The sequence below is a fragment of the Cnephaeus nilssonii genome (assembly GCF_951640355.1).
Source record: "Cnephaeus nilssonii genome assembly, chromosome: X".
Classification (NCBI taxonomy): domain Eukaryota; kingdom Metazoa; phylum Chordata; class Mammalia; order Chiroptera; family Vespertilionidae; genus Cnephaeus; species Cnephaeus nilssonii.
The window spans coordinates 78544892-78567195 of NC_137071.1; the positions used below are offsets into that span (position 1 = coordinate 78544892).

Genomic DNA, 22304 nt, shown 5'->3' on the forward strand with positions numbered 1-22304 from the left:
AACCTGCATTTCTAAATAGCTTTCAGGTGTTTCTGGTCCACAAAACACACTTTGAGTAACAAGACCATAAACCACCCTGGGCCTACATCCAGGGTTCCCAAACTTGTCTGCAAATTAATATCATCTGGGGATCTTTAAAAATTCCAAAGTGCAGGCCACACCTCATAGCAATTATATCATGATCTCTAAGATGGGACACAGGTATTTTTAGAAGCTCTCTGGGGGATTCCAATGTGTAGACAAACTTGGGAACCACTGACCTACATGATGATGCTCAAAAAATATACATTGAATAAAATCATGATCACCTGCCACTCATGAGAAATCACCCAAATTGAAGAAATAAATACTTTAGCTCTCTGCCTGCATTTAAAAATGTTTGTTTTTTTCAACTGTGTTTACAAAAATGTTTTGTATGTAGGCATAAGAAATGATAAATTCATGTCCTTGAAAGTAATTAATTCATTCACTCTTAGAATGTTGAAGCTAGAAGGAACCTAAAAGATAATCTATTCTAACTCTGCATTTTGCAGAGAAGAAAACTGAAGCTCAGAGAGGTGAAGTGACTTGTACTAGGACACACAATAAACCAGTGGCAGAGTCAGGGCTAGAATATTTGATTACCAATTCCATACTCTGTCAAAAACAATACTACAAACTATATTTTTATCTAGCTCATGTGTTAAAAGCACTATTTAAATAATTAATCTGGCATTTTAAAATCAGTTTACATTTTCTACTGGCTGTAAGTGACATGGCTTCCAGGCCTTGGTTTTATTATCTATTTTTTGTGGCTCTGGACAAGTCACTAATGATGCACCTCAGTTTTCTTATAATTTACAAAGAAATAATAATATCATGATAGGATTTTAGTCTTGGAAGGGGACTTGTAGGTCAACTGTTTTAAGCTTTTCATTATACAGATGAGGCTGATGAGGCCCAGAGCAGATAGGGCACATTTCCAAGGTCGCACAGAAACTTAGATTAGAACCAAAACCCACTCTCTTTCCACTATACCTCACCTTTCTTTTATCCTATCTCAAAAGGGTATTGGATGTGATCATGCTTTGATCAGTTAAATAGTAATATAAATGAAAGCTGTTATTGTTCTTCCTAATTATCATCATAAGCTAATTTCTCTACTATTTATAAAACCAAGGCTAAAGTTTAGCACTTAGGGCTACATGGAGTCAAAAGTATGGTTGACAGAAACAAATCCTTAGTAGTGCATTTCTTCCAAGCAACAGTCTTAACAACCCTTTAAGAGAAAAGAGAATGCAGTTCATTATTAGTAGAACTGTTATCATTACAATAATATGGCAGGTTGATTATGTTTCTGTTCACAGAACATTGAGAATGACTATGTGGGGATCTTTGTTAACCAAAGGCAGGGCTTCCAACCAACGCACCTTTTGCCTTTTTACCTGGACACACCTTGCAGCACTTTCCGTCTATTTTTTGAGGGTACTTGCAGGGGTATCGGTTGGGGCAGTGAATTTTCTTACACTCTTGTTTGGTGACATTACAAGTACATAACACACACTCCACAATGCCAAATGCCCGGAGGTTAGGGTGCCAGGATTCACCATGAGAATAGGTCTTTCCATTGGAAACACACACTGGAAGAGAACACAATACTGGAAATTAAAGGCTAGGGAGTTGAAATGGGCCCCTGTGCTCAGAACACAAGCCCTGAACCCTTTAAGACATCAAGCATCTTTAGTTCTTTACATGGCCATGGAGATACATTTACAGGGCAGCCTCTTCCAAATAAACACAGCTTGGGCCTTGTTCTACCATCAGCAACTATTCAGGTTCTTCAGCAGTAGCCTTTGGATGCTCATAAGTGCCTGGATGTCAATAAGTAAATGTTTTTTAACTTGCAGGAATGAATGAAAGCAAAGTTCTATCTGTTCTGGGTATCTGATAAGGAACCTCTAGTAGAATGTAGTTTTAATGGCTACAGTTCCATAGATAATATGGCCCAAGTGCATGTGCTTCTTCGCATGAAAATTTCCCACAGAGATTTACCATCCAGGGAAGCTAGATGCAAAAACTACTGCTCTTTCCAATGGGCCATTTTCCCCCCAATCCTGAAGCAAATCCATTCACAATAACAAATGCTATGTGTCCGATCCACCAACACAAATGTCTACGGAGTCTAATGTTACTGGCCTTGGAAGGAAGGTGCTAAGACAAGATTGGGAGGGAAAGGACCCACACCAACCAGGTAAGTGGTGAAAGGTAGCCTTTTTTTTGCCTGTAAACTTCAGGCAGTGTCCTCTGTCCCTCATCTCATAGTGGCTGTAGAGATTAGGCTAGAGTGAATCACTGCCTGCCCTAGATATATCCTTGGTGGTCTCACATTTGTTGAGTGGGAAGTGAAGCCACTGGCTCCATGTTTTCTGAGGGGCCTTGCAAAAGCAAGCTTCTGGGCTGTAGGTTGAGGGGTCTATGAAGGGAAGGGGTCGCAGGAACATCCTTCAATGCAATACAACCAAAACATATCCAGCTCCTAATGTGAGGCATGGAGCTAGGATCCAGGATGAGAACTGCCCAGGGCTGTAAATGGAAAGGTCTGAGAATGAGTTGTCTCCCTTTTTGAGAGAACTGAGACATTTGGGAGATTTCAAGCCATGGCTGGGATTGGGTGTGTTTCTCATTCTTACCATCACCTCATAATACCCAGGGAGACCTTTCAGCATCCCAATCAACAACAGGATGGGTTGTATCACTTAAGGCGGGGCTAGGGTGGGAGAAATAACCCCACTTGGGGCGTTTCTAGGAATTGACTGATTTGGCTGGAAGACAGTGGCCTCAGAAGAATGAATCATTAGGCTATTTCTCTCTCATCAAGTCTACTGGGTCACATTAGGAAATATAGATGATGTTGGTTGTCTTTTCCTGTCCTTTGCAAGAGTTGCTAGAGTACTGGGCACTCCAACAGGTCAATCTATGTAAATATTTCCAAGAACCTAAAAACCTAAACCAGAGAAATTCCCAACCTTACAGGAAAATAAAACAAGGACCTGATATGTGAACCCTGAGGCTATGGGCTGTAGATAGAATCACATGACAAGACAGGAAAGATGTGTTATTTTTCTCTCCTCCCCAGACAGTGATACTCCATTCTAGACAATGCAATCCAGTAGGTACATTGTCTGCTTTAAGAAAATTTAGGATGGACTCACATTCAAGATGGTGGAGTCCTTCCTGTCACTTCTTTTCTTTGACTTTACCAAGGGATCAAGTAAACTGGTATGTATCTCAGAGGAACACATAGTTATTAGCAGGAGAGCTAAAAAAAGTGCAGGCAGGACTTCCAGTGTTGTTCCCCCTCCCTTAAACATTTGGACTAAGGAAGCAATCTAGACTGGATGAGAGCCTATACTCTGCAGTGCAATAGGGCGGGGTTAATTCTCTAGAGGGAAACACCGCCTTCTCCTCGCCAAAAAATTCTCAGGATAATTTTGAATGTATCCATCTGGGGCCTTGGGAGTTGGGGGTGGGGGTGGGGGAACAAGTGATTCTACAGTTAACTATAATAGAAATGTCAGGAAAGAACTGCTGCAACCAAAGCAATTGGGGCGGGGGAGGGCAATTAATAAATATAAACCAGCTGGGGCTTTTGTAGGACATGGAGAAAATCAAGGGGTGAGCCTCTGCCCTGAAAATGAAGAGGCCTATAGAAATTATGGGATTTAGGATTTTCAAAGTCCATTTCCCCACACGTTTTTTAAGGTTTTGAAATACGTTCAGAGAAAATGGAACCTACCAGAGGCAATTTGGTATTAAGAATCAAACTGCATCTTTACCTAACTCATCCTCATTTCAGAAATTCATATCAGAATTCCTTAGGATTTAAAAATAATAAATTTCAAACCAAACCCTAATCGATAATAAATATTTCCAATTCTTCTAATACATCATCATTTTTAGTTAAGAGTTTTATTTTGCAGGTTCTTCTTTTAAGCTTCTTAGTTTCAAAAGCAATTTAATTTTTTTTTATCTGTAATCTGAAATTCATATCTAACTAGTAACAGATGTGATCAACTAGCTCTGGCTTGACCAGCTTTTTTGAGATTTATAGTAGGAGTTCTTTGTAACAGATTGTTTTTCACCCATGTTATTCAATCATTTGTTTTAATAATTTATTACTTTTAACCCATTCAGAGAATTGCCTTTGATTTGTTTTTTCCTTTAAAGGAAACAAAACATGTTTATGGTTTCATAAAAAGGAACCCCCTGAGCTCTTGGTCAGAAGAGCTGGTTGACACAATGCCTAAAAAAGTAAGGAGCAGTCAATTGTTTGAATTTCTCCTCTCCCCAACCGCCCCCCCTACTGGGAGTGTGGAGGCAGGAGAACTCTGTGCAGGAAGGAATGGGCCTTGGATGTGTATGGGTGCCTGCTGTAGCCAGCTGGCTGGCTGAGTGGGCTGCATGTTAGTGTGAATCTGATCAGTCCTCCTGGTCCTAAGCCAGGAGGTTTCTGGATTTTTCTCAGTGGATTACTCATTCTTAAGGACAATCTCCTCATATAAGGTAGAATTTATAAGCATGGGTCCTGGGAAATGTATCTTTCACAAGAGCCTCAGGAGACTCTGGGTTGCATTGAGGTATGAGATTTGCTATTTCTAAGGTATGGAGAAGAGCTTCAAAAGCATTTGGCACTTACTACATTTGAATAGTGGGTCCCCTACTAGAGAATGAACAGATTCTCATTCTGCTAAAGATCCAATGAAGTTTCCCAAATGTAATTCAACCCCCAGGGGCAACTGAGAAATGCTGTAGGCTGCATTAGGTTCATTGCTTTCTCGCCTTTTGTTCTAAATAATGACAAATACATCTAAAATATTAGCTATACTTTTTTGGGCTATATTTAGGGAAATCCTAAGTGTCCTCTGGAGTTACTTGTTCATACTCAACTTGTAGACTTGATAGTGAATGATCCACATGAGAATGTATGATATGCATGGGAGAAAAGGCCCTTTCCCAGCTTGAGCCCTCCAAAGACCAGAGCTGCTGAAGCCCTAATGTGGATGTATTACAAAATGAACATGCCCCTTACCTTGTCCATGCTTGTGCTTGTTATTGATGACAATCTGCACAATGGTACCAGAGGCTTGCTGGGAATCCATAAGAGCTCCCCTGTGACTTCTGGCCCCAGGAAAGCGGGGAAGACCTCCAGCCTGTCGGCTTGGTGGAGGGTCATAGTGAGAGCGGTGGTAAGAATGTCTCTGTAAAATGACAAGGACAAATTCAATTCCTCAAATCCACCAACGAAAAGGCAGAAATAGCCCTACATACATTAGAGGGCATTTAACCCTTTGCACTCGCTTGCTTTTTTCTCGATTCCTTTATTCTACTCGGGATTTAATTTTTTAAATACCCCAGATTTTACAAAGCGCAGCAGTAGAATAACAAACTGGAGTTTCTTTTCATACAAACTTATTTATTTGGATTTTTTTATATTTCAAATTATTGATACATTCAATAACAGTCACACTCGACATCCGAGTGCAAAAGGTTAATCATTTTGTAGTGATGAGCTCTGATCTAAACTGCACATTTGCCTGGCCAGTGTGGCTCAGAAGTTGAATGTCAACCTATGAACCAGCAGGTCACACGGGTTGTGGGCTTGATCCCAAGTGGGGGTCAGGGGGTATGCAGGAGCAGCCGGTCAATGATTCTCTCTCATCATTGATGTTTCTCTCTCTCACTCCTTCTCCCATCCTCTCTGAAATCAATAAAAATATAGAGGCCCGGTGCACAGATTCATGCACCAGTGGGGTACCTCGGCCTGGCCTGCGGGTATTGGGCCAAAACCAGCTCTCCAACATCTCCTGAGGAGTCCCAGATTGCGAGAGGGCATAAGCCAGGCCGAGGGACCCCACCGGTGCATGATAGGGGCCAGGGAGGGACTGCAGGAGGGCTTCAGGGCATATCTGGCTCGTCTTGCCCAGTCCTAATCGGCCAGACCCCAGCTAACCTACCAGTTGAGGTATCTGCCCCCTGGTGGTCAGTGCATGTCATAGCAACTGGTCGAACAGTCGGACACTTAACATATTAGGCTTTTATATATATAGATATTTTTTAAAAAGTTAAATCTTTAAGAAAAATAAACTGCACATCTACCCACATCAAGAGAAAAATAGGGACATAAAGTAAATCAGCACTGGCAGCATGCTGAGATCTCTCTCTCTCTCTCTCTCTCTCTCTCTCTCTCTCTCTCTTTCTCATCCTCACCCAAATACATGCTTATTGATATTAGATAAAAGGAGAGAGAGAGAGAGAAAGAGAGAGAGAGAGAGAGAGAGAGAGAGAGAGAGAGAGAGAGAGAGAAGGAAACATTGATCTGTTGCCTCCCATACACACAACTTAGGTATGTGCCCTTACCAGGAATTAAACCTGCAACCTTTTGGTGTACAAGACAATGTTCCAACCAACTGAGGCACACCAGCCTGGGCTTTTCTCTCTTCTTATAGAAGATTGGACTAGATTCACCTACAAACTCCTGAGGGAGCAAATAGCCAAAAAGGGTAAAGTATTCTTCCTGCTCATAAAACTTACACATTTGGGTTTAAGAGTTAAGCCTGCAACACAAGGCAGGATGTGACAGAAGCCATAAGACAAGTATAAAATACTGTGCAGATTATGACAAGAGAGAGAGCTTCTTTTTGGGGAGGCTTTGTGAGCTGGGTCATGAAAAGTGGATAAACTTCTTTTAGGCAGAGTTGGTGAGGAGTATTGCAGGCAGAGGTTTCCAAGTTGACAAGGTGCAGCACAGAACATAGAGTCCATAAAAGGGAACAGTTGAAGGATAACATCCCAAAAGTGGGTTGGCACCAGATTATGGAGAACTTTAAATGACAGGCTAAGGGGTAGGCAACAGAGGTGACCATATGGAAGCCTTTGAGGGATATTTTTAAAAATAGAGTAATAATTAAAACTGTGTTTCCAAGCATTGAACCCTGAAAATGCATAAGGTGAACTGGATAGGAGGAAGAGATGGGAGTCAAGTACAGTCCAGATAAATGTATAGAGACTAAACATAGGTAATAGCATGAGATCATAGATCAGTGCACAGATAGTGTAGATATTTTATAGATAACGAACTGACAGTGCATGCCAGTAATAGAATTCAGCTCTGCAGAGGCAAGGACTTTGTTAACTGCTATATTTCCCATCCCTAAAATAGTGCCTAGCATCTAGAAGGTGCTCATAAAAAAAAAGTGAATGAATGAATGAAAGCTTAGAGTCTTGTAGCACAAATAATGACATCATTGCTCTTTCAGCAAGGGGTAAAGACACATTATGTGCCCCCTATCCTGCTACCAACCTCTGTCCTGAGGTAGTGGATGGAGGAGGATGACATGAATGAAGAGGTAGAGGATGGAGGAGGATGACATGAATGAAGAATAGAACTTAAAGCTTAAAGCCAAATAACAGTGTTTTAGAGACAATTATTAGGAATAAAGGAGGAGAGACCCATTAAAAGGTTTTGTAGCCCAGCCGGGTGTTGCTCAGCGGTTGAGCTTCGACCCAGGAACCAAGAGGTCACTGGTTCGATTCCCAGTCAGGGCATATGCCCAGGTTGTGGGCTTGATCCCCAGTGCAGGGTGTGCAGGAGGCAGCCAATCAATGATTCTCTCACCATTGATGTTTCTATCTCTCTCTCCCTCTTCCTTCCTCTCTGAAATCAATTATATATATATAAAGGTTTTGTAGACAATTGTAAAGGAAGATCCTTATATGCAGTGGTAGAAATAGCAGGGAACTTTGAGAAAATAGTTATGGGGTCCTGTGATCCTGCCATCCCATAAAACATTTAATACAGTTATTTTCCATAGGCACACATCTTGCAAATTTACCTTTGGGAATTATTATCACTCTTTTGGAGAGGGGACTTTAGTGGGAGAAGGGGGTGAGTGAACAGGAGCTGGAGTTAGAGAAAGAGAACATTATTCCCTCTAAGAAGAGCCCATCCTGGTGCATTGCTGTAAAAATGCACACAAATAAGAATTTGTATCCATTTATTATCATTCACACAGATGGGATTCTCAGTATAAATATTTTTCATCTCCACAATGGCTCATACGTCTTTTTCTGCCATAATCACTCACATTTCACAAAGGCCATTACAGATTGTTCTGTCCTTTTTGGAGTTTGGCAACGTTTTGCCAAAGGAACACAGAGAGGACTTTTGATTCTGGGTGTCCTACTGATGCTAAAAGGAGGGAGGTTGACAGGACTAGAATTTGAGAGGGAAGGTCGCTGACCCAGGATAAGCTATAAGCACAAGAAGTTCTCTGATTCATGAGGGTGAGCACAAAATGAAAAGCTGTTCTTTAGTACCAGGGACTTAGAACCTAGACATATGATAAGGGTAGAAAAATGATTCAAGACAAAACAAAAGTTCAGAAACCAGTGAAGCCCCCCACCCCAACCACCTCATCTTATGTAAGTCTTGTGTTTTACAGACAGAGAAACTGAGGCCATGGAGTAGAGGGATTTTATTCAAGGTGACAATGAAGGTTGAGGTTTTATAGCTGGCGGGAGAGTGTGAGTGAGTGGGAGTGAGGGGAAGGAGAAAGGAAGAAGTACAGGAGGAGGAAGAGGAAGATGAGGAGTAGAAGGTGGGAGAGATAATGTCTGGTCAAGCTCAGTGTTCCACAAATATTTTGATAAAAACTCATCTGAAGAAAAGTTCTTTCCAATATAGAAATGTTTACAACTGCACATACCACTGGTTTCCACTTTGGCTGCACACAGAATCACCTGGGGAGCTGTAAAATTACTGATGCCTGAATCCCACCCCAAGGGAGTCATTGGAATTGGTCTGGGGTATACCCCTCAACCCCTTGGACTCTAATTTGAAGCCAAGTTTGAGAATTACTGACATAAAGGATCTTCTGTTTTAGGCTGGGAGTGGGGGTGGTGATGTGTGATTTTTATTTAAGAGTAATGGCTCTTTTAGAGTTGTTGCCCTAATCTTGTAACTTATAGCAAAGAAGAAAAAAGTATTAATGTCTTGGAGTTGTAAGTGAAATTGAAACATCTTAAAAACCAACTATGAGTAGGCTGCTTGAAAGAGCAGGACAAAATGGACAAAAACCAAATGATTTAATTCATATGCGGAATATAAAACAAAACAGTAACAAACAAAACAAAACAAAAGAAAAACAAAGCCATACAGATGACAGAATGGTGGTTACTAGAGGGGAAGGGGAGGGGGGAGGGTAAAATGGGGTCAAATATAGGTAATGGATGGAAGCTAGACTTTTAGTGGTAAGCATGTTATAATGCATACAAATATCAAATTATAATGTTGTACACCTGAAATTTATATAATGCTATTTAGTAATGTTACCTCAATAAAAATAAATTTAAAAACTAGTTAGATAGAAATGACCATGTAGCTATGCTTTTTTCAAAATCACTTTTAATTAAAAAATTTTCAACTACTGTTTACTTTCAATACTATTTTGTATTGGGTTTCAGGTTTGCTATGTTTTGTTGTATTCTGCTCAATATTTGATTTACTGACTTAAAGGACTGATATATTAGGCTTTTGAGATGGCTCTTGAACAGTTATTTTCTTTTTTTTCTAATCCTCACCTGAGGGTATGTTTAGAGAGAGGAAGGGAGAGAGAGAAAAACATCAATGTGAGAGTGAAAGATCCATTGGTTGTCTCCTGTACATGTTCCAACAGGGGATCGAAACCGCACTAGGTATGTGCCCTGACTGGGAATCAAACCCACAACCTTTTGGTGTACAGGATGGTGCTCCAACCAATTGAGCCACCTGACCAGGACCACAGTTCTTTTCTGGTGTTGGAAAATCCTCATCAACGTAGCAGTTCCCCAGGAATTTCTACCTTATTTGTTCTAAGGTCTAAGATATAGGGGTGATTTTTGTTTTGTTAATAGCAACTTTATTTTAACTGGTACAAAATAATTGTAATAATGGTATGATGCATTTCCCCCTAAATTTACAATAATGAAGGTTATACATAAATTATGTAGATCACAAATTTTCTATAGGGTTTTATTGGTGAAGACAGGAAAGTTCTAAGAGTTCAGGAAGGGTAAATGCCTTTATGGTTATGATCCTGTACTAGAGTTTTGCAAGATGTTACCATTGGTGGAAACTGGGTAAGTCACTCTGTATTATCTCTTACAATTGCAAGTGAATCTAGAGTTATGGCAAAATCAAACGTTTACTTTTAAAATGCCTTCAAAAAGTATTGTAATCCACACATTATATCTCTCCTCACTAGTAACTAGGACTATTCCTGTTTGAGAGACACTTAGGCCAGTTTCTTTCCTAAACCGTTGTTCTGACAATGTGAATGAGACATGGATTTTTACATTTCATATTGTTTCTATCCCCAACTCTTTCACTTTTCTAATGGTAACTCTATGAGTAATATATTGGTGGTAAATCGGAGCTTGGCTGTGGTCCAAAACAAAATTATGCTTGCTTTCATGTTTTGGTTTTCCACCCTGCACCTACCTCCCCCCCCCACCACCACACACACACATTTCCCCCATGGTACTAGGACCAGTTAATATGAAATTATGATCTAGAAATCAAACACAAACTGTTTCAGGTTTTTACAAAGGAGTCATAATTGAAACACTGGTTCTCTTTCCTGTGCACTTGGTAAAACTTGGTAAACTGATGTTTTTTACCCAACTCGGCAAAATAAACTAATTAGCTGTGTTTCTGTTGAACTGAGGTTTAGGGTTCCCTCTAAATGGGACAGTCTACTAAATTAGGAACAATATAATAAATTAGAACTGTGTTGTTAAGGCTCCCTTTTCCCCCCTCTCATGTAGAAAGTGAAACTGCAAAGGATATTCAGAAGGGATTCTCCTACCTTCTAATTTTTGACTAGTAAAGAACAAACAAGTTTAAAGAATTTCTCTCTGATTTGGGACAAATTTCTGTGCATTAATATTAATAAAAGTGCCCTTCTGACCCTTTTTGGGTGGCTGAATTGGTTGGAGTGTCCCAAACACCAAAAAGTTGCAGGTTCAATTTCCAGTCGGGGCACAAAACTAGGTTGTGGGTTCGATCTCCATTGGGGCATATACGGGATGCCAAATGATGCTTTTCTCTCACGCCGATGTTTCTCTGTGTCACTTCCCCGCCTTCCTCTCTCTCTCAAATCAATAAACATATCCTCAGGTGAGGATTAAAATAAAGTTTTCCTTTGCCCCAACACACTCTCATTTCACTCCATCTTTCACACCCATTGATTTAACAGATATTTATTGGGTGGCTACTATGTGCTACGTACATAATTTTCCATTACTACAGATGCTATTTATTATTCAAATCATATCACAAATATCTATATCTTTTAGAACAAAGGAAAATATCTATATATATTAAACCCTAAGCAACCGGTAGACCATTTGACTGGCCGCTATGATGCACACTGACCACCAGGGGGCAGATGCTCAATGCAGGAGCTGCCCCTTGTGGTCAGTGCACTCCCACAGAGGGAGCACTGCTCAGCTGACCGACAGGCTCCAGACACCAGGTGCCAGACACTGGGCTCACAGCTGGCGAGTGCACAGCTGTGGCGGCACTGTAGCAGCACCAGCCTCTCCCGCCTCTGCAGCAGTACTACTGAGCTGTGGCAGAGGCAGGCGCTGCAGGGCCAGAATGAGTGGGAATGGCACGGTGCCTGGCCTGGGCTCAGGCTCCTCCCTGCCACTTCATGTACTACTACATCCCTCAGTGGGTGTTGGACTGCCAGTTTCGGCCCGATCCCTGCAGCCTGACATCCCCCAAGGGGTCCCGGATTGCGAGAGGGCACAGGCCAGGCTGAGGGACCCCACCGGTGCAAGAAACCATGCACCGGGCCTCTAGTTTATTTATAATAAAGTGGAACTATCTAGACATTTTGGTCTACCAGACCCAAATGTGTTTCTAGAGTTAAGTCTTGAACTCCTTTGAAAGTGAATAACTATTTCAAGACCCTGCATACTGTACCTGACCTCTTTTGCTACAGAAAGTACTGGATTAAGTCCAGGCCTATCACCAGTGGTTTAGGAAGAACAACGAGGCTGAAAGACAAAGGATTGAGTTGAGGACAGCATAAGAAGAAGTCAAGAAGAAAGGCTAATTAATGCCCTTATCATTAATGGCTCTGAGCCAAGGCACCCAGATTAAGGCACACAGCTCAAGGTGACTGAAACCTAAATATGGTTTAGAATGGCATCTGGTTGACAGCCACTAATTTAGCCACTCTCAACTTCCTACAACAACCAAAACTTGGGGCTGAGAAAAAGAGAAAATTCACAATACAGAAAATGGAAGCTGAGGGTGTTGGCAAGCTGGGGGCATGTAAGTCAGAAAGGGCACATGTGACAACTGGGAAGCATGGCCTAAGCTGCACTGTTATGTTTGTACTAGTAGCCCAGTGCATGAAATTTGTGCACATTTAAAGGGAATTAATTAGAGGAAATAATTTAATATTGCTATTTGCCCTTTCTCTATAATAGAAGTGTCAGAGATGAAAGAAAATTAGTAAAATGTATATGAAAATCTTCCTCCTGTCAGAGTCTGGGACTGCCACGGGACCCAGAGTCAAGTCCCCGCCCACCCGCACGTGCCTCGAAATCACATGAGACCCAGACCCAGCCAGCCCCACCCACATTGGGTGAGATCTAGATAGACCTGGCCGGCTCCATCCCCGTCAAGCCCTGCTAGGCAGGGGGCACAGCCTCAGGTCCCTCATTGAACCATGCTGGGTGGGGGGTGCAGCCTCAGATCCCCTGGTGCATGCCAGGGGGGGGCTCAGCCTCAGGTCCCCCGGCATACCCACAGGTATCCCCACTCGGCACCAGGGCAGGGGACATGGCCTGAGGTCCCTGGCCCCAACACGAGTGGAGGGCACACCTTGAGGTCCCCCGTCAAGTCCCGCTGGGCGGGGGGGCGTGGCTTAAAGTCCCCTGTCAAGGCCTGCCAGGCGGAGTGTGCAGCCTGAGGTCCCCCAGCCCAGTGCCGGGGTCGGGGGTGCGGCCTGAGGTCCCCAGTTAAGCCCCACTGGGCAGGGGTGCAGCCTCAGGTCCCTCACCCTGGCCCAGCGCCATGCAGCCTCAGGTCACTGCTGATCACTTGTTATGGGAACCCTGCCTCCACTGTGGGCACAGCCATCTTGTGTTATGGGAACCCAGCCTCCACTGTGGGTGACGGCGTGAGGGTTAATTTGCATATTACCTATTTATTGTATAGGATTATTATATAGGATTGGTCATTTTATTATGTCTTCTACTAACATCTTACACCCTCTCTATAGGTCTGCCCTATCACTCCCTAGACTCTTGCCTTGTATCCAATGCATGTTGAGAACTAATTCCCAGGTTTTTAGAAAATCCTTTAACCCTTTGCACTCGCTTGCTTTTTTCTCTATTCCTTTATTCTACTCTGAATTTAATTTTTTAAATACCCCAGATTTTACAAAGTGCATCAGTAGAATAAAAAACTGGAGTTTCTTTTCATACAAACTTATTTATTTGGATTTTTTAATATTTCAAATTATTGATACATTCAGAGAGTATAAAAAGAGCTGCTACCAATGTTAACCGTGTCGAGTCATGCTCGACATCCGAGTGCAAAAGGTTAAATGTTATTTATTAAAAACTAATTCATACTCATTGCAAAACATCAAATAATACAAAAGATATAAACTAAAAAGTCAAAGTCGACCTATCCTCCTGCCCAATTCCAACTCCTCTGAGATTACCACTCTAACCTGTTGGTATGTGAGCTTCCAATTCTTTTCATATTCATTTACATACATGAAAACACATAATTTTTACATAAATATATGATAGTATAAATTGTATTCTGTACCTAGTTTTGTTTCCATAATATATTTTTGATATTCTTCCACTTTACTACATTTCTATGTACTACATTATTATTAAGACCTGCACAGGACCCCATAGATAAGGTGTTTCACCATGCCTCCGTTAATAGACACTTAGGTTGTCTCTGTTTTGTTCTTATGAAAATAATTCTGCATTAAATACCCCTGTACACTTTTTTTTTGTATAAGGGTGTGATAAACACCCATGTATGTGCAATGAATGCCTTTGTACATTTTGTACACATTTATAAGACCTTTAATATAAATTCTTTGAACTGGAACAAATTATTTTATGATTTTAAAAAGTTTGAAGTGTTTCTGGACTTAAACATATATATTTTTAGAGAGAGATTCTATTTTGTTAATTACCTAACAATACAAAGCAACAAGAGATGCTATTACTATATGTAGAGAGATGCCTACTCATAAAGCTTATTCTGAGATTAATATCAAGAATGGAAATGAGAAGATGTTTCAGAATGAGAAGGGAAAATCTATCCTGCTACCTTGCCTCTCTTCCATAGGTAGGAGTGAGAGCCTTAGGCTTAGGGGAGGGTTTGTTTGGACATTTCCAAAGTACCTCTGCCAATAGGATGGGTTGGCCTACTTTACAATACACAGAATGTCTTCACTGTTGAGGATAGGAGCAGTGGCCTGCCTTCCTTAGAGAAGACAAATATTTGGCAAGTCATCCTGAAAGGGAACCATGTTCTACTCTAGATGAAGGCTTTTCAATGTTTGGGGCTACGATTTCTTTGCATTCATGTCCTGGCCCTGGTTACCAATTACACAGTGTACTTAAATGGTTATAGGTTGGTGATGATGCCATTTAAATTTCTGAGGAAAGGGAAGAAAAATGGTTTTAGACATAGACCCTTTTATGGAGTTGCTGGGAGAGTAGCCATGGGGAGAGGAAAGTTTGACCTGATGCTGTGAAGTGTTGAATTATTTGAGCTATTCACACTTACTGCTTCTCTGTTGGCAGGTTGCCGGAAGATATCACCATCAGAATGTTCCCATGACAATTCTCCTTCCCCTGTTTATTAAAAAGAAATACAAAAAAATCATGCATACACAGAAGGGAAAAAATATCACCCTTGTGACCCAGTAACATTTTTGGTTCTACAATCCCAAAATTCTCCAGACTTTTTAGCTATTCTTAAAAAAGCAACATTAAATAATTTCTGGGTGTGCCTCATTTGTCAAAATAACTCTGAAGAAAGTTAGCACTTTGCAAAATGGACCATGAAGCATTATTACTCAGAATTTTGAAGATAAAAGGGAAAATAATCCCTTTCCATTTTAATATAATAATCATTGTCACTTTTGCTTACCTTATTCCAGTGACAATTAAGTATTTTGCAGGTCATATTTAACTTGTGTTTAAACTACCCTTAATAAATGAGAGCTTTGAGTATTTGGTCTGCCATGATTTGTTAAATTCACCATTGTATCTCTGAGAAGTTATGATATGATATGAAAGTTAAGGTAAGGTTGGAATGTTTACATAACCAATATCCAAGATATCCTTTTCTACTTTTTTGTTTTTGCCTGAGACACCTTTCTCTAAGTCTCTATATCAACTCTTTGAACAGCTAACCCTTATCATTGCTGTCTTCCAGAGTAACTGCCTCTAGGAGTAAGATTTTACTTTCAGCCTGGAAAGCAACAAATATACCACAGATAATGGATATTCCTCAGCTGATTAAAGATCAAAAACTAGAAGACAATTCCCAGGAATATTACCTGTGTTACCTATGACCAAGCAAGCAGATGGGAGAAGCTTGGTCTTAGAGATGTTTGCACCACTCAGTGAGTACTATTTGTGTGTGTGTGTGTGTGTGTGTGTGTGTGTGTGTGTGTGTGTGTGTAGAGATTAATAAATACAGATTTATCTATCTATATATCTGGCTGAGGACAAACCCAATAACAAATAAACCATACATATCATGGGATAACAAAAAATACAAAAATAATATAAACATTAAGAATTTTCTATTTCAATTCATTCCTTAAGCTTTCAAATCCTAAGCCTAAATAGTAATATGTTTCTGGTTTAAGCATATGGTAGTACTCTTGGGGGAAAAAGAAATAATATTATTGAATTTTAGGGTTTGAAAAAGACATTAAAATTAATTTGGTAACAATATTATAATCAGTCAGTGACATAACAAATTATGACTTTAAATCTTCATGATTCTGAGATAATCTTATGGAAAAATTATGAATTTTGAACATTAAATGGAGGCTATTTTAATCTTCCTGAAACACTCACTTTGACTATATAATTGTATCATTCCCATATCAAAACCCTCAGTGGGTAACCATCCAAAATGCTCTATAGTTAGCCAGGACCTCATCTTTATTGAGCACTCACCTCCCACCCAACTATCTCAGTTACTCTTTAACCTCCTTGTTTTTTTGTTGAACATGTAGCTCCCATTCTTACTTCTATGCTTTTGCTCATGTTATTCTTCTTCTGAAATTTTCTTCCCACCTCACAAACACTATTGTTCCCTTGTGCCTATGGAAACCATTAAGTTTTTCTTCCTCTACAAAGTCTTCTTCAAGCACTCTTACATATTTCCAATTGCCTAAAGTACTTAGCATCCTATAGCCTGAGAGATGTATAGGAGTTCAAGCATAACTTTGTCCAATTGCTCCATTTAACAGATGGATAAACCAATGCTCAGAGAGGAGAAGTATCAGCCATTCAGTCACATAATGAGTTTATGAGAGTTAACACCAAAACCCTGAATTTTCTGGCTCTCAAATAAGTCTGTTCCTTATGTAAGGCCAGGATTTATTATTTGTGTTATTTATGGTTATATCACCACCATCTATAACAATGCCTGACACAGTGTTCACTCAATAAATACCTGTCAAATAATGGAATTGGAAGGCCTTCTCTGACCACCTAATATTTCAAAACCCTCTGATATTTCTTACCCCCTTTCTTTGCTTTCTATTCTTAGCACTTAAATTATCTTACATTTTATGTATTTTATTTATTGTCTGCTTTCTCCCACTAGAATTATCCTATGAGCTAAGGCTTCAAATGAGACTAAGGATTTTTATTTATTATGTTCACTGATATAACCCCATTACCTAAACAGTGCTGGGCATGTAGTTAGTACTCATTCAATATTTCTTGAATTAATAATACTAAATTATTCTATAATATTTTCTGCTGTAAAATGTTTCCTGCATCTGGCTTGCCACAATGAAAAGACTGTACATCCCTTGAAACCAGAGACCATGTCTTAGACCCCACTGTGTACTGCCTAGATCACTAGTTCTCCAAGTGTGGTATCTGGACTAGCAGCACCAGCATTGTAGAGGGCCACCTGGAAAGACACATGGGCATTTTCCTTAATTATCGTCAGCTGAACTCAGGGTGTAGGCAGAGACACGCCCTGGGAACATGCTTCCCCAATGAGGCTGGACAAGTTAATCAGTTCTGACTTCATAGCAGCCCAGGTGTCGGCAGGGGCGGGACTAGATATGTAAATCTAGGCCTTTAAAATAAACGCGCTGCGTGGCTCTGGGTCATCGTCCTCGTTGCAGCCTCTCCATCAGAGAGGAAAGTTGGCGTCTCAACCAGCCCCAGCTTCATGAATCTATTTCTGCCTCTTGGTCTCTTTCTTTCTTTAATTTCTTAATGCCCAGCTCCTCCACTCAGCAACCGGACCAGTACCTTTCCTGTGATGGAGATGGACGCGGAAAAGAGAGAAATACCACTACATATGGCACCCAACGTCAGGGGCTGAGTACGGAGGGAAGGAAGCGAAGGGGTCACTCCCACAAGCGTGTGCACATAGATTTAAAGGAATAAGGTAAGGGGAGTGTATTGTTGTGAATTTATATGAATTAGCTGGGTGTAAAACGTGGGTAATCCTCAAAAATGCTTTAAACTATGCTCTGTTAAGTGTAGTCAAACTCTTGATTTCTTTCTTAACTTTTGCTGATGAAACCTGGGAAAAGGTTAGAAAGCAGTTGTGTGACCAATACTCAGCAACAAGTCCAGAGAAAATTTCTATTTTAATTGGTGATGGCCTTGATTCAGCACAGGAGAGTTTAAGAATGTCTATGTGGGGTACAGTGGAAGGGTGCAAGTCTCTAAGAATCCCATCTGCACCTCCTCTGCCTCCACATGTAAACTACTTGTAACCAAGTAGAAAAGAATAATAGGAACTTCTCAGACACTGCCAATAATTCTTTATCTTAAAAAATATTTTTCTTTCCTAAAAAAATAAAAATAAAAATTGAAAAAATAAATAAAATAAAAACAGTAGATGCCAGACCATCACTGAATCTTCCCGCTAGAAAGCAAGGAGGTGGGGGAAGACAGACTCATGGCGATCCAATATGGACGTCACTCCCCAAGAAAGCCACTTCTTCGCCTCATCTTCGCCATCTTTATCTTTATTTTCCAGCTAATGACTTAAAGCTTTTACAAATTCATAAATGCATCCGGGATTTCTGTGCACATGTAAAGGGAAAAGGCCAGTTTAAAAACGAGTGTGCATAGTTTTGATTTGAACTTGACCTTTTGCTGTGTACAGAATAAAAACCTGAGACTGTTTTGGCCTTAAAAATGGCAGAGATGAACCAGAGAAAGAAATACAGGCTAGTTTCCCAAAGCCATCTAAAGTAACTCTTGAAATTTCCCACCGGAGGCAACAGCAGGAAGTAAATAGTCAAGTTTACATATGAATGGCTGAGAGTTTGCTTCTTAACTTCCCCAGCAGGAAAATTGTGACCATTTTGAAATTTAGTGGCTGGGCCAAGCCTATCGGCTGGAAATTTAAAAGAACTTGGAAGTTTACTAAATCAAATGATAAATTTAAATTATCTAAATGTATTGAAATTGATAATACTGAAATGTTGATCTAAGTATGCCTAGTATGAAGTCTAGATGATATAAGTTAATCTATTAATTGAATATGCCTTATATTTTATTTGAAATGTATCCTTAAAAATGTAAAAGTATTAATTATTTGAGAAATGCTAAGTATTTAATTTACTACCTAAGATTTAAAGCTCTGAAAGTTTAAGCTCTCTTTTTCTCTCCATTAAAAGGTTTTAAAGCTACACCCTTTTTTATGGAGGGAGGGGTGGACACGCCCTTCTCCTAGCATGCAGGTAGGCTGGTTCCTGCCAGCAGCCATCTTTTAAAGAATGTTAATTTGCATTAAAATGGCTACACCTTTTGCTAGCCGACCCTCCCAGAAAAGGTCAAGGGGCCAAAAGGTGGTTCCTTTGAAATCAGTTTTCCACCAGTAGTCATTTTTTAATACCTACACGTTTGCTTCTCAGTTTCCCCAGGCAGAAAAAAAACATGGTTTAAAGTTAATTATTAGATTTTAAAATTTACTTTTAAGAATATAAAAGTGTTATTAATCTAAGAACTGCTAATATTTGACTTGCAGGCTCTGAAAGTTTAAGGTTCAATTGAATTGGGAGAAATTATATAAATGTGGTAATAATACCTAAAATATAAAAATGTGTTTTTTGAGAAAATAAAATGTGTTTTCTCTTAAATAATTTGGAATTCAAAATATTTTACTTATTGGTCTGATTTAAAAAAGAATTAATTTTGTGATACAGTTTAAATTTAATTGATATTCTTTAAGATAATTTAAGTATATAATCTTTAAATCATATATATAAATATATAAATGTGTATATTTGATCTTTCCAAGTGTGTTTCAAGGTTTTGAGAGTAGCTTTTAGACATTTCATTGGGCCTCGAAATGTTACAAAAGTCTGTTCTCTCTTAAAAGCAATATATATATTTTTTAATTAAACCGATTGATACTTGAAATCACATGGAAAGCCTTATCAAATAAAAATTAATATATTTTACTTATAAATATATATATTAAATGTTATGAAAGTTTTCGCCTGTAAGAAGGGCAAAAACAATATATTTCTTAAATATAGCCAAAATTTTCAACAACAGTAGAATTTCAAGAAAGACAAAAAGCCTCAAGTAGCCTGCATTTTTGAATCGGCTGATGGTGGGACACTGTTTATGCTTTTGGATCAGACCAATAAAGTATCAAACCTATAAGTTTTACTGAATAAGTTTCTTTGCCTTTTTTAATTAAAGATACCTACTTAAGTTACTTTATAAATTACCTTTTTAAAATATAATCAATATCTCATATAAATTAAGTTACATGAGAAGCCAATGTTTTTATATGTAATTGAATCCTGACTCGTAGCTGCCTGCATTCTTAATTAAGCTAGAGGCAGGGCAACATTTGCCGCTTGTGAGACAGCCGCCATCTTGCCTGCCCCTCTGGCCATGTGGCTTTTGGCCGCCATCTTGAAATAACAAAGGCCAGTCCCCTTCCTTTCAATAAGCCAATGTCTTTGTAAGCAATTTAAATAAGTTTTTTAAGGAAGTTACTGAAGCCTTCCCATGATCCCTCTGTATATGCAAATAAGCCTAAGAGGATACTTTAAAAATATAATTATAAATTTAATAAAAAGGAGAAATTTAAAATTTTAAATTCTCTTTCACTAATATTTACAGTATAAACTAAGATTGTTATTAAAATGTTAAATCTGAAAGTAAATTAGTAGTCAGCCTTACTGTAAGAGTACTTGTAATATAGCTAGCTAGTTGCCTGAGGCTTGCCTTACAAGCTGTAACCATACAGGTTGCTTGTTGTAAAAGGAAAGATAAAGATTCTTAAATGAAACTCTCTGTAGCCTGAAAATTATTTTAAGGAAATAAAGAGAGATTTCCTTCAAATATCCTAGGGATTGTAACTGATAACCAATGCATTAGGCCTCAGAAGGTGGAGATAAGAAAAGATTGTCTTAAAACTTTAAATGACTTTTAGAAATTATTAGGGGACTTTAACTGGTTAAGACCTTTTCTATACAAAAAGAAATTGACAGCCAGTTTGAAATTGAATTGCCATGGCCTAGAGCAAAGGATATCCTTACATGACATTATTGTACAATTATCCCAAACAAACTTAAAAATCTAATTTTTTGAATGTTTTGCAGCAATTTATTAAGGACATGAAAGGATTTAATCCCTTCCACTGTGTGGAAGGCCAGCATTCTATATTGGCCTCTCTTGCCCTTTTGCCAAGGGACCCTCTTCTCACAATCCAATTGCCCACAGCTGTTGCCTGAGTTTTCTGTTCATGCTGAGGGTGAAGCCTCATGGTGGCTGGTACCATGGATGTGTCTCTCGCCCAATGGTGTGAACTGGGCCCTTCCTGGAGAAGAAACCTGGGTTCCCCAAGATATGTAATCAGTGCCAGGGCCCTGCCAGCAGGTGAGGGGATCCCAAGGCAGGTGCTGGGCATGGAGGCCATAGGAGCATACGCTACCAAGGAGACATAACTGAACCTCACATCACCCTGCTTGGCCCCAGAGGATGGCTGGCTAGCCAGAGATGGGTAAGATTCCTCAGAGGAGGAACAACCTAAGACAGGCACAGTCGCAGAGGGGCCATCAGGAGAGAACTTGGGGGTCAACAGAGGTGGGGCACAGATCCTCACACCCCCAACATTACAGGAGCTTGAACACTCGCCCCTTCTGAGGGAGGTCTCCTGCCCCATGGCTGCTTCGTGCTTCCCATGCCCAGCTCAGATCGGGAACCAGATAACAGAAAGAGACTTGGCCCAGCTTGGATTGGGACCCAGGCAACAGAGAGTTGGCTGATGGCAGCTGCCCTATATCTAAATGCAGCCTAAATCCAGGAATGCTCAGGGCTTTCTCAAGGATGCAAATAATCCTTTCCATTAATATTTACAGGGTAAACTAAGATTGTTGTTAGAGTATTAAATTTGACAGTAAAATAGTAGTCAAGTTTTCAGATTAATTTAAATTGGCTAAATAAGTGAATATTTAAGAAATTTAATTGTACAAAAAGCTGCTCCTAAAGTATTAACCAAAATTTCTATTGGTAGTTCATTTCATGGTAAAATTGCTTAACATGCAATGAACCTATTTTGTGCAAAACATTAAAATTTAAAGTTATCAAGACTGCATTATAAAAATTTTCCAAAAGCCTCCATTAACTAAAAAAAGGGGGGGAGGGATAGTAGGGCAATATCATGTAAGGAAAAAAAAGTATCCTGTAAGTAAATTACATCTAGAAAAAATTTTATTTTGAAAAAATTAATTTCCATTTGTAATACTGAGAACAAGACATAAAATCTTATAGTGTCAAAATAAGCCAAAGGAAAATTGTTTGGACAAAAATCAAAAGGATCTCAAGTCAAATTTATAGAAAAGATTTCTTTATTAACCTTTGGTCGAGAATATGTTTATATTTCCAGAAAACTCCAAGACCATATGAATTCCAGCAACAATGGATCCCAGAGAGGACCTGATAGAACTGTTACAGCCACAGAATAGGCAGTGGCCCATAAGAACAGAGGA

At 39.6% G+C, this 22304-nt stretch overlaps 1 protein-coding gene across 6 annotated transcripts in view; it reads right to left on the reverse strand.

Moving 5' to 3' along the window:
- CHRDL1 (chordin like 1) overlaps window positions 1–22304 on the reverse strand; it is a gene marked incomplete at its 3' end in the record, with an annotated part of 222344 nt that overhangs the window by 14897 nt on the left and 185143 nt on the right. For 3 of the 6 annotated variants that reach the window (XM_079765852.1, XM_079765847.1, XM_079765850.1), the window contains exons 7-9: window positions 14858–14925; window positions 5069–5237; window positions 1410–1619 (exon numbers count right to left, since the gene is read on the reverse strand). In XM_079765852.1, the coding sequence (XP_079621978.1) occupies window positions 1410–1619; window positions 5069–5237; window positions 14858–14925 (447 nt within the window). Of the gene's footprint in view, window positions 1–1377; window positions 1620–5068; window positions 5238–14857; window positions 14926–22304 lie in introns of those variants that run through there. The other 3 variants (XM_079765849.1, XM_079765848.1, XM_079765851.1) reach the window with 2 other exon arrangements.